Below are 13,624 nucleotides of genomic sequence, written 5' to 3' on the forward strand. Positions count from 1 at the left end.
AAAAATTTTACCATCATTGAGCACGTGTTAAAGCTTTTTCTGGAAATGTGTATCGTGCGCAGTTACATTGTTGTCAATGGTTTACATTTTTTACTTGTACTAAAAACGCATCAGGATTATAAATTTGTACAGAAAACGCTCGTTTCGTCTACATAAGACTCACCAGAGGCGCTCATAATAGATGTTCCGATTTACATTCTAACTATTCTCCTTAAATGCCTCATGTACTGATAAATATTTTTATTTATATTTCAAATCTTTACATAGGACGTCTCGAACTTTGGCTTTTATCCTTATCCTGATAATTGTTCCAAATTATATTCCAAATAATCTTGTTCTAAAATTTGAACTTTTGATCAAAATGGTCTGTATGAATACCACTCTTATAAAAGTTCTACATTTATTATTAATATTTCAGGAGACCTTGACTTGGTTTCTGGTCCGAATTTTACACACCCATGTCAATCTGTCTGCAGTTTCATTGACATCACGAACTTTTCAAAATTGAGATAACTTACGAATATAAATATCGCCTCCAGAAATGCAACATGCAATGTTTAAACTGCTGCCTCATATATCAAAATGTCTTCTGTTCTGATGAAACTTTGTATTCTGGCATTTGTAGCCACAGTTGGTAAGTAACTTTTTCATTATCATTTAATGAATTTACTCTTGAAGATTAAATCTGTAATTCATAATTAAATGATTCTTCATTTAGTTTTAATCAAAGGACATTAGAGTTAGCGTTAGGGTTAAGGTATAAAACCACTAATTCATAGCCCCATTGCTTTCTATGTTAAATTCTGCAAATTCAAGCATTAATGGCTACTTTGTCTTAAGTTCAAATAAAGTGGCAGTTATTTCATGTCAAAACTGTACCTTATCCTGACTTGTGCTGAAAAAATCAACATACCTTTAATTGCATATTAGAGCGTACTGGTTCCCGGAAGTTTGATAGTACAAAAACAGGAACTTCTGATCTGAACAACAGGCCAAATGAGCCCTCCTATTAAAATTTCATATACTTCTTTATTATTCAAATAAAACTTTCAATAAGGGTTCTACAGTGATCCCAAGTCCCCAAGCTTTCATTTGATACTAAAACTACCCAAATATTCCAACTATTGACAAAGATACAGCTATGCGTAGGAACTATTTTGTTTACAATATGTACTACTTTCTAGTATGTTCTTTCCAACCGGGCCTGAATTAGTGGTTCTATACCTATAACAGCACCAAACTTGTTATATTGACTTCTGCTTGACTTAATTTCCTTCTATGATCTATTTCTAGCATAGAAAAACACATCAAGCTTTTGTCAAAACACTATATCACTGAATTCGAGCTCAAATTGGACTGGTAGTAGCATATGCGTTAAACAAAGAAAACTACTTATGGATACTAATAGTGACAGATATAACACTTTTTCAATTTTTCCCAGCTCTGATTTGTTAATATCTACTCAAATAACAGTGTTCTTACCTATATGTTTATTTTTATCAGAGATTCTTCCTTCAATATAAATACAGTGGTCCAAACATAAAATATAATTGATAATTTTGTCCCCCCTTTTTTCTACATGTTGGAAAAGGAGAGTGATTTGGTAAAAAACCATACTTTTATGTATAAACATGGATCAACAAGAGCAATTTATGTATCTCCAAGCTAGACAACTTGCTAAAATGGTTATAAAATGCATTTCAAGTGAGATTTTGGATTTCCTACATAAGTATACACCAATTTTCCTTGAAATAAGTAATTCACTAAGAAACACAATAAAACATGAACACTCACTAGATAATTTGACCAAAAACAATATTTATACTGTAAACTAGTCATGATATACAAGTCTCATTGGTTTCAGTGTTAGATAATCCAAAAATTAAAATTTCGGGTAAAATCTTAACTGTGTGCATGCTAAATGACCAAAAAAGGCTAAAATACCTTAGTTTAGCAATTTGAGGGTTGTAACTTGACACTAACATAATTGTTACATAAAAAAAATAATGTAACATGATTTCTGACAACAAATGTGACCAATTTTTACTGTAAAGGGTATGATTTCTAAAAATAGAATTTCACATGCCTGTCAGTAATAGGTATAAAACCACTAATTCATAGCCCCATTGCTTTCTATGTTAAATTCTGCAAATTCAAGCATTAATGGCTACTTTGTCTTAAGTTCAAATAAAGTGGCAGTTATTTCATGTCAAAACTGTACCTTATCCTGACTTGTGCTGAAAAAATCAACATACCTTTAATTGCATATTAGAGCGTACTGGTTCCCGGAAGTTTGATAGTACAAAAACAGGAACTTCTGATCTGAACAACAGGCCAAATGAGCCCTCCTATTAAAATTTCATATACTTCTTTATTATTCAAATAAAACTTTCAATAAGGGTTCTACAGTGATCCCAAGTCCCCAAGCTTTCATTTGATACTAAAACTACCCAAATATTCCAACTATTGACAAAGATACAGCTATGCGTAGGAACTATTTTGTTTACAATATGTACTACTTTCTAGTATGTTCTTTCCAACCGGGCCTGAATTAGTGGTTCTATACCTTAAGGTTAGGCTTAGGGTAGCTGTCAAATTTATGCTCAACAATTTTACACAACTTCAAATTAACATATTTGATTTATAACATAGACAAACCTAGTTCCAAAAATTACCATAAGTCCAAAAAGAAAAAATTAACAATGCATAGAATCGATAAATGTAACAGCATTTAGTGCATAAACACTAGATGTTATCAAATTATCCATTGCATTAACATGATTAAGAGTGAAATCAAGCTTTTTCATTTTTTTTTGGAATATTCCTATCAGTAACTTTGTGAATAATAATAAACTTAAAGGATAGCAACCTCAGACATTATAAAACGCCACCAGTGTCTGAGCAGAAAGTTGATGAACCACAGTTATGCCAAAGACCCTTTTCCTTTTCTATAAAAGTTCATTGGAAAATACCAAAATCTTGTTGATAAATATTCAGTTTCAACTTCACAAAGAATACTTGATGGTCTTGAAGGATATATTCTAGGTACTGACGTTGTTTATCATCTTAATTACATGTTAAAGTGTTTTTCGTATTTGTTTATTTACATTTTTAACCTTATGTCAAAAAATGGGATATATAATTTATATAAATAAGAAGATGTGGTATGAGTGCCAATGAAACAACTCTCCATCTAAGTCACAATGTAAAAAAAGTAAACAATTATAGGTCAAAGTACGGCCTTCAACACGGAGCCTTGGCTCATACCGAACAGCAAGCTATCAAAGGCCTCAATTTGATTAGTCTATTTTTGGTAATATCCTTTTGGCGTGACTCGGTATTTGTACATCTCGCCATTGTGTTATTGTGCTACGGTCATCTTTTGTATGTTTGTCTTTCGTATTTACTTATGTGCTTTGTCTATAGAGTGTCTACATGTCAATTTATTTTTAATTGTTGACATAGTTGTTTGTTTTTATATTGATTAAGTTAATAACACAAGTTGACTGCTGTTCCTCAATTTTTGACACTTTTACCTATTGTGTCTGTTTGTTTTGCTAACACATAGTTGTCAATATAATGGAATTTTACCCGACTGTTATACACGTGAGAGGTTTAGCTAGCTATTAAACCTGGTTTAATCCAACATTGTCTACATAATGAAATGCGTGTACCAAATCAGGAATATGACAGTTGTTTTCCATTCGTTTGATGTGTTTGAGCTTTTGATTTTGCCATTTGTTAAGGGATGTTACGTTTTGAATTTGCCTCTGAGTGCGGATTTTTTTTAATTTATTTTTTATTGAATCAAAGAACATCATGTGCTTTTTTTTTATATCAAATAATGAAATCCTTATGAAACAGTTTTTCTTCGTGAAGCAAATAAAACCAAAAGTCGAAATAAATGTTATCACTCAAAATGTAATTTATATTATTCTTCTTTGACTTTTGATTTTGATTGCCTGCCTTGAACATGGTTACTCTTTGTGTATCATTTGTTTATAAAAATTAGACACATTTCAACATTCATACTTTTTATGAAAGGATACATACAAATAAATCATTTTTTTTTATTTTAGTATTTTGTGCATGTCCAAATAATTGGAGTCATTATGAAGACAAATGTTTCTTTCTAAGCCGTGACAACGAGACATTTGCCGATTCACTGGTGAGTTAAAATGAAAAGAGCGGAGTGAGGGTTCCGAAATTAAATGTTTATAAATTTGTCTTCAAATTATGATTTCGATTGTCTTACTTTGATATAGAATATGTCCTATTCTCGATTTTGAATGAGTGTGGATTCCAATGATGAATGATGTATGCAAAGCAGAAGTTACTAACCCTTTAGACACATCCAGTCTGGCTTCTTTTAGAGTTACTGTGAATCTGTGAATCGCTCAGGTTTTTTTTTTTTTTGCTCTGTTTTTTTTTACCTTGTTTTGTATCTTATTAGTAAATTTATGAGATGTGAACATCGGTAAACTAATGTTGCCACTTTTTTAACATCACATGATCTTGTATATGAAATCAATAATTTTGAATTCACAAATAACAAGCGCAAGGGACTGCAACCTTAGAATAAGAACAATGACGTAATATTAGGAGCGGGAAATACATCTACACAATGTAGTATGTTTTATCATGGTTATATCAAAGCACTTGGTAATGTAAGAATATCGGTTTGTTTCACTGTGAAAGCTGTTAATCGTATAATATCAACATGATCAATAAATACTCGTTATGTAATTTGAATGTATTATTTTTCTATCTTTTCTCAGAAACTGTGTGAAGTGATTGGACGCCAATATGGAAGATCGGCATCATTAGCTACCGTTGATGATGCAAAAACGCAACAATTTCTTACAGATTTAATGATCAAAATAAGTAAGAATGAGTAAATGTTAGATTGTACATAAATGATGAAGCACAACTTTTCTCCTCTATCTTCCTGAACCTGGAAAAGAATATGAAGCGACTTGTTTAAAGTACTATTAAGCTTGGCTGTCTTAGTGGCTATAGTTTTGTTTTTTATGGTCTTTAAGTTAGTAAATGATTTAATATATGAATATCAAAGTTTCGTATGCATAGGAGCTTTTCTGCATTTTGTCGGAATAAAAATATGGCTTTTGTTTACTTCCTTATCATTGAGGTTCTTTCCTTTCTTAAACTGATTTACTGAGTCTTAGTTGTTAAGAATTTACTTTTTAAAAGTTTGTTGACCTCATTGTTTGCATCTAAAAACAAGCCGAATACTTTAACCTAGTCGTTATGAAGAAGTTCTATGATTCATCGTACAAGATATTCAGTTAACTGCGATTAGAAAACTGCAATAAAACCATTACAAATGGCAGTTTAATTTGTAAAAAGTATAAAAATAAGAAATAAGAATTCATAGAAAACTTATGCAGAAATGAAAATTCCGGTTAGACTGAAAGCAATCAATTCTACTATAATTTTTATATTATGCTGTTCATTTATTAGCCGAATAAATACAAACAAAAACTTTACAATTCAACATTGAAAATGTATATTTGATGGATAGAATTCTGCATGTTAATTTTATATGAATTTGTTTAGAAATTCACAACCATTTTTTTTTGTTTTATCAGATTCCATTGGAATGTACATAGGATTAAATGACCTTGTAACTGAAGGGACATTTCACTGGGTAGCCAACGGTAAGCAGGCAACATACTTTAACTGGGGACCTACCCAGCCAAACAACAGAGGGGGAAACGAAAACTGTGTAGCTATGCGAGTTGATCCAGTTATAGGCTTCAATTATTCTTGGACAGATGGTCCTTGTACAGTTCCGACCACCTACATTTGTGAAATGGTGTAAGTATTATTGCAAAGGAATCAATATAAACGCAATACATGTTACACTGTGATATGCGACTTGATTCTTTTAACGGCTTCAACTATACTTGGACAGATAGATCTTGTACAGGTCCAACCTACATCTGTGAAATGGTTTAAGAACCATTCAAAAGAAATCAAATAAGCTGAACACTTATTTTCTGGATTTTTTACAACTGCTTAATTAAAAACAAATGATTAACTGTTTGTTTTCCTCTGTTTTTTAATGTTGGCTTGAACTACCGAGTAATTATCATATATTGTAGATTTTAAGATTCAAAATGTCCTCTCTGTCTATTAGTATTCATCGGTCTGGGTATTTCGTTCCGACAAAAATATGGTAGCATACACAGTATTTTTAATGCGTAAAATCGTACGATTAGAAAGCGCCTATCAATAAGAATGCAAATATGTTTTGGTGATTAACAAACCCGTCCTTAAATTATCATTATGAAATGAACAAGTGTCCATCTAAATAAATTTATCATATATACCAGGATTACAATTTGGTACGTTAGACGCTCTTTTCGTCTACAAAAGACATAATCCCAACCTGGATCATTCGTGGGATATTTGGAGTTTACTGTAACGACATAGTGGTTATTCTATTTTCTGGTTAGATAAATCTATTATTGAGACTTTTTATCAAATCCATGACACAAATCGAATATGAACTTTAATTTTTAGGTGACTTATAGACACATTGGGTCGGGTTTATATGTATATATTATCATAATGTCAATTGACACAAGTCACTTTAATAAATAATCACTTACTTACTTGCTTAATGGTCAACCCCATGTTGTCGCATCCATAAACTTTTAAAAACAAGGCGACTTTAATCTTACGATTTATATGAGAATAAGCAGAAGTGGTATGATTGCAAATGAGGCAATTTTCCACTGGAGACGAAATTAATTAGCAGCTATTTTTCACCAAAAGGCCTTCAACAATGAGCAAAACCCATTCAGTTAAGCAAGGTATAAAAGATACTACAATGACAAAAAACTTCAAACAGGTACACTAACGGCCTCATAAACAAAAATGAATACAATATAAAAACAACAAAAGACAACCACTGATTTACAAGCCTTTAACTTTCATTCAAACGCCTCATTGTTCATGTGCCAGCTATTTATCACTAAAAAATCCCCCACATATGAAATACATTTATATACTTTTGATTTTTTCAAATTTTTATTTATTCATTTTAGGGCATCAGATATTGGAAACCTTCTCGGATAGCCGTAATTGTCAGTAATTGTTTTACATGTTATATGTCAGTTTATTTATTATATATCTACACCAAAATCATTCTGTTTGTTTTTATTTGATATTTGTTTTTATGTAATTTGTTGGATGTTGACCTTATAGTGTAACATCGATTTTCTTCATATTGATAATACCAGAGAGAGAGAGAGAGAGAGAGAGAGAGAGAGAGAGAGAGAGAGAGACAACGTTTGCGGTTGCTTATCAGCGACTGTTGATTTTCAAGATTTTGAATAAAGAACACGAATAATCTCTAGTTTACTTGGGAATAAAAATTCAAAGGCAAGCTGATTGTTTAGGAATTTATTATGAGCTATTATCTTTTTATCTACTAGTTTCGCACTCTGTTATTTTGAAGCCCATAGACGACTTACGTGTAAATCTGTATATCCAGATTATACTGTAACACTTACTTCCGTTTTATTTAATGTAGAAACATTAAATTAATTTTACAGATCGTGCAACAATAAACTTCAATAATATCTGTTAAATCCTTCTGTAGATCTCAATGATTTCCATAAAAACTGACCACTGAACGGCATTGATATTGATAACGACACACAAAAACACATAATATTTAAATGGTCTTCCAATTAACATAACAATCAATTTTGGTTCTAATATGTTGTTTGATGGAACGAATAGAGTTAAACAAGATACACAATTTACACCGGAACTCAAGATATAACTTCTAGTTCCAACTCTTACCCATATCCAAACACTCTCTAGTTTCTGATATGAAAAGGATGTTTACTATGTACAGTTAAATGTATGGACAAGTGAACAGCGGGAAAATGAAATACAATTGTACTTTTTAAACACCATTCTAACATCACTGTCTGAATTATCAAGCTGATAACTGTCATTTATAACATATACTAAAATCAGAATAATCCATAGGTATGCTTTACAATAGTAAATAGTGGTTTATTATTCGTTGTTGTTCTGTGGTTTGCATGTTGTGTCGACTATTATATTATTTGTTTGTGCTTTTCTCTGTCCTGTAGTGTTTTAGCGATATTTTTTAACATTGTTATAAAGCTTGAGGTTTGGCATGCCATGAAACCAGGTTCAACTCACCATGTTTTCTTAAAATGTCCTGTACCAAGTCAGGAATATAGCAGTTGTTATCAAATTGTTCGTTTCTATGTGTGTTGGCGTTTGTTTTTGTTGCACTTCGGTGTTCCTGGTGTTCCTTTGTTTTCCTCTGATAATTGATGTTTTTCCCTTGGTTTTGGTTTGTAACCCAGATTTGTTTTCTCTCAATCGATTTGTGACTTTTGAACACCGGTATACTACTGTCGCCTTTATTTATATTAGTTTTGTCTATAGCATTTCGCAAAATACGTGTTATTATGTTACATTGGTACTGACATTTTTTCAGACGCGTGTTTTGCATACAAAAGACTCAGCAGTGACGCTCGAATTAAACACTTAAAAAGGACAAATAAAGAACGAAGTTGAAGAGCATTGAGGATATAGCTTATCTTTCACAGAAATCAAAAATACATATCTTTTATCCTTCTTTAATGAATTAAAGTAGATAATAAGCGACTTTCAATTTACTCAAAAAAATTTCCGGTGCAGACTGACAGCAACATTTACATTGATTCTTAAAATATATGGTTTCTATATATTTTGATTGAAATATGGGAGCCAATTTGCTATTTCCGGTTGGAAATTACAACGTCTGGTTTGATATAATAAGTAACTTCATATTGATTCCAAAATTATATGGTTGCTAATTTCTTTTACATCAAAAATGCTAAAAAATAGCTTTTCCTGTTAACAGAAAGTCAGTCTGGTAGCTGACCTTTCAAGGTCATATGTCTTCCAACCTAATGCAAAGGACCCAATGTCTTTATCATGTTTTAATATCAAGTTATAGCAAAGGTTCGAATCTAAAACGTCCAATTTACCTTAAACCTTGACCTCATTTTCATGATCACAAAGAAATTATCTCATATAAAAAATGTACACAAAATACCTAACTCGAAGGTAAATTCAAAAAGGGGGAAGTCCAAGAAACATGACAAAATCAAACGTCAGACTATCAACCAACAGAACGAATTGTAACAACTTTCATATTACTAACTTGGTACAGGCATTTTCCGAATTGGTGGGTCTAACGTTATTTCTTACACTTTATTTGCTTATACGTTTATAGCTAGGTAGCTAGGTAAACCCCCAACTTTTATGACAGTTGTCTCTAGTTCCATTATGTTAACAAAACTGTTTTGTTTTGTTGGATATGCAACCTAACAGACGCAATATGTTAATATGACAATAATCGGGACCCAACAGCCAAACGGTGTAAGCAATTATCACAGATATACAACACAACTAACTAACAAAAAAGTCATTGTAGCTGACAAATACGCTATGATAAAAAAAAACATAAAATGCGGTACAGTATTTATCCAAGGGTTTACAAAATGAAAAAAAAACATTGTAAAAACATACTGGGTCCAAATCGCACCTCTAGACCAAAACTACAAAAGAATCGTCCAAAGCCAAAAATCCGATAACTGGATGGACAAAACAGAACCAAAAAGGAACACATAAGCATAAAAAGGGAAAATTGTAAAACAGATAAAAAGATAAACTCTTTAGAACCTGCTGTACAGTCAAGACCCTCTTGTATAATTTATGAAGTAGACACTTTCTGCGAGACATTTTTTGACAAAACCTGGGACTATTAATTTTTGCTCAGACACCGATGACGTTTTACAAAGTCTTTGTAGCAGCTGCAAGTTCTTGAATATCAAATGAGTTGAGAAATATATACTCCATACGAGTTTGAAGTTGGTAAATTGCTGCTAAGGCGAGGACAATTTATAATGTTAAAATTGAAATCGTCTCTATTGTCATAGATTTTGGTACTGAGAAGACCGCTGTAGTCAAATTTGAGGTAAATGAGGCAGATGAGATGTTTCTGTGGTTTTTTTTTATCTCTTTTGCAGAAGGATGTATGTATTAATGGGACCCATTCCGAAAAGTTTGGATTGTTTATGGAAAGAACATCAACAATATACCTATTTGTGAAATTAAATGATCTCGCTTTGATCTTGTTTTTTACAAGTGTTTAAAGGAACTCAGACTCGTATGAAAATAAGAAAAGTCGACCAGTTGAGGTGGACAGACTTTAGGTCTTAACTATGTATTGTAAATGAAATATATTGTGAAACTTCTAGTTTTGAACATTCCAAGGGAGAAAACTCCTGTTAAATGTAACTTTATCCCTCTGTACAAAAAACCTATTAAGGCATGTCTCAACTCATAGAAAACCTTTTGTTTGTCGATATAAATAACGGGATTAGCAAGAACAAGCAAAAGTAAAATATTCTAACAAGACTTTGACCTTTGATCTCATTTTCAATTTGTTGGACCGAAGACCTCAAATAAAAAAACACTAGATCTCTATCACTTATGGTTAACTAGTTACAAGTACATATTACTTATATCAAAAACATAAACATGATAAAGGTAAATAACCCTCAGATGGAGTCTTCGAATTGCTTCGGTACAAATTATTTTCAAGCAACAAATTTGGGAAAATTATTTTTATTGTCTTGTGCGTTTTGGGGAGACAATTCCTTTAAGGAAAAGTGTTTTATAAAGCGTCAGTATCAAAAGTGTATTAGCACTTCGATATTATATACCAAATATCTACACGTAAGCAACATCTTGCGAAAGAACAAAAAAGTGCTGCCGAAAAAAACACAATTGCTAGATGCTTTGAAAAATCACGACTTTATTTTTTAGGTATATTTGTCTGTTGGAATCTGTGTCATCCATGTTCTTCAATTACTGCCATCCAGCAAAGAAATCTATTTTAAACATTTGAAGTTGATTAGAACACGACTACTTGCTACCATTTACGGGGTGGACAAAAGAATGGTCGAACGGTTGGACAGACCACAAAATATGTCCCATACTATTGTTGTCAGGGCTTAAAACCTTAACCTAACCTAAGAAATGGGAGACATGACGAATACACATCGACCAGAGACCAATTTGAAAACCAGTGGCAAATATGACATACACTGTATAACAAATGCTGAAAAAGTACATGTATGATACCAAAGGGACAATCAAAGAATGAAAACACAGTGGGAAAAAACACACACACACACACACAAAAAGACAACAATAGTCCACATTAATGTGCACTTCACAAACATCTGCAGTTTCAGCAACCCGAGTAGAATAAAATACCGCGGTGAACTAAAGTGCTACGGTAGGGTTAGCCGATCCTGTGCTACAAGTAGCACATGTCACGTTATCGAATTTAACATCTGTTAAGTAAGAGTACTTACAATTGAGGCTCGTACCATAGTTGGTTAGTTAATTTATTGCGTAAAACTCGAAGAAATTACATATTCTCAAACCAGCGGTATTGGTACAATGTACTTTCCTGAAACATGTCGAAATGAAAAGCGAACAGTGTTTTTTTTCGGGACAAAAAATCGGAAGAAACAACAATGACGTAAAAAAAATATAGCAACCAACAAATAATGAAATAACACAAACCTCATTTAAATTCATGTGCTCCAGATGGATACCAGTCGCACTGTTTTTGACAAGTAAAAGTCCAGTGACAAATTTATTGAGGATGCCATCAACGTGGAAAGGAGGCAGATATTTTGCGTACAACAAATGAAATTATGCATGGTAATTTGTGAAAAAGAAACGTAAGACCTAATCATATATATAACGTGTCGAGAATAAACTTTATAAGAAAATTTCACTTATAAACTTTAAAAAAGTGGAAACTTAACAATTAGAAAGTTGAAGAAAATTCTTTTAAAAATATTCTGCTCAAATCAGTTTTAGAATTGACTTTCTGCAATGTTTCGATCTCTGATATTTTTTGTTTAATTTGACAAAGTAGTTCATGGAACAAAATGAAAAAAAATGACGCTTTCTTATCTTTTTGTGTGTTCGAGAAAAACGTTGTCAGGCCATCACATATACGTTTATGAAGCCTAAATATGAAGTAATACTGACTATACATATACAAGAAAAATCGTCTGGAAAATTGTGTATTTTCACATACATGGTTTTCAAATAATTGGGTTTGATCGTTCTTTGTAAAGCAAATCAAGAAAATCAGAAGAACTCACAAAATATATATAGTATTATTTTCTTTATAGGAAAATGAGGTGTATCACAAAAGTTATTGTTTGATGGTGTCCTCACTTATAAAAGATGTGAACCTCAAGTTCAGTGTTGAAGACCTGCAATCAATTGTTATTACAATGTATAAACAGCATCAATAATGACGCTTAAGTGATTCAAAGGATATCATAGGATTTTATTTACATGTACATTCACCCATTGTACGCTCTTTCGAAGATAAACATATAAGCATCTTTTTCGTTTTTGCCATAGCAATTTCAATTTACTTTCAATTTATAAGTTTGATTGTCCCGCTGGTACCTATCGCCTCCCTCTTATCCTTTACTACGAATAAACAGTTATGTAGGATGTATATCAGGGAAACAGGAACGATAATATCCAACTTTTTGATAATGCTAAAACAATGGTTACAGTCTTGTTAGTGGTAATACAGTTCTAGATTATTCCGTATTCATGTCGGGCTCTTCCTGATAAGTTGAAAAAAATCCAGACAATATCATTGCCGAAAAGAAAAACGGCGAAAAGACGAACAAAATTTCCAGAAAAACAAACATAAATATGATAAACTAAAGCAACAGAAATCTCTGTAAAAACTTTTAAAATATATTGTACTAAAACTAGGTAGAGTAAGGGAGTAAATCCAGTGGACAATCGACAATCATGTATCAAGTAAATCAGACTGCACAATAATAAAAAAGAATTAAAAAAAAAAAAACAACAAACAATAAACCAACAAAATACTGAACCACACGAACCACAACAAAAACTGGTGGTGAACAGAGGTGCTCCGGAAGTGTAGAATCAAAAACAACCTGCCCAAAGATTATATTGATTGCAGTGTTTAATTTCCTTTTTACATTCCAAAACAATCTACATATCAGTTTGTTTCGGAAACAAGCATTGTGCACATCAAAGTATTAATTAGTGTTATGGGTTTACATTCTAACACATGTTCTATATGACAACATTTCTGTACATGAACTGATAAATGTTCTAATTTATGTCCTAACAAATGTTCTATATAGCAACATTTCTCTTCATGTACTGATAAACGTTCTAATTCATATTCTAACAAATGTTCTATATAACAACATTTTCTCCACTTTTACTGATAACTGTTCTGATTTACGTTCCTAGTGTTCATATGGGATGTTTACTTTGGTTTTGGTGCGAATTTGACACCCACATTCTAACCTGTCTGCAGTTGCCATTCACATTCTAAAACATTCTGACATTGAAATCACGATATTTGATACCAAGTCTTATCAAAATTGAGATAATTAACGAAAACTAGTATAAATATCGCCTTATTAAATGCAACAAGCAGTATTAAACTGAAACATTATCTTATAAA

General features: G+C 32.0%; 1 protein-coding gene across 1 annotated transcript; it reads left to right on the plus strand.

The window, feature by feature from the left end:
- Positions 1-582: 582 nt before the first annotated feature.
- Positions 583-5,842, plus strand: LOC127708147 (perlucin-like protein). The gene is made up of 4 exons (XM_052212987.1): positions 583-634; positions 4,080-4,168; positions 4,779-4,884; positions 5,610-5,842. The coding sequence occupies exons 1-4, from the start codon at positions 583-585 to the stop codon at positions 5,840-5,842; spliced, it is 480 nt and encodes a 159-aa protein (XP_052068947.1).
- The last annotated feature ends 7,782 nt before the right edge of the window (positions 5,843-13,624 follow it).

This window comes from Mytilus californianus, unplaced genomic scaffold (genome assembly GCF_021869535.1).
Source record: "Mytilus californianus isolate M0D057914Y unplaced genomic scaffold, xbMytCali1.0.p SCAF_7, whole genome shotgun sequence".
NCBI classification, from domain to species: domain Eukaryota; kingdom Metazoa; phylum Mollusca; class Bivalvia; order Mytilida; family Mytilidae; genus Mytilus; species Mytilus californianus.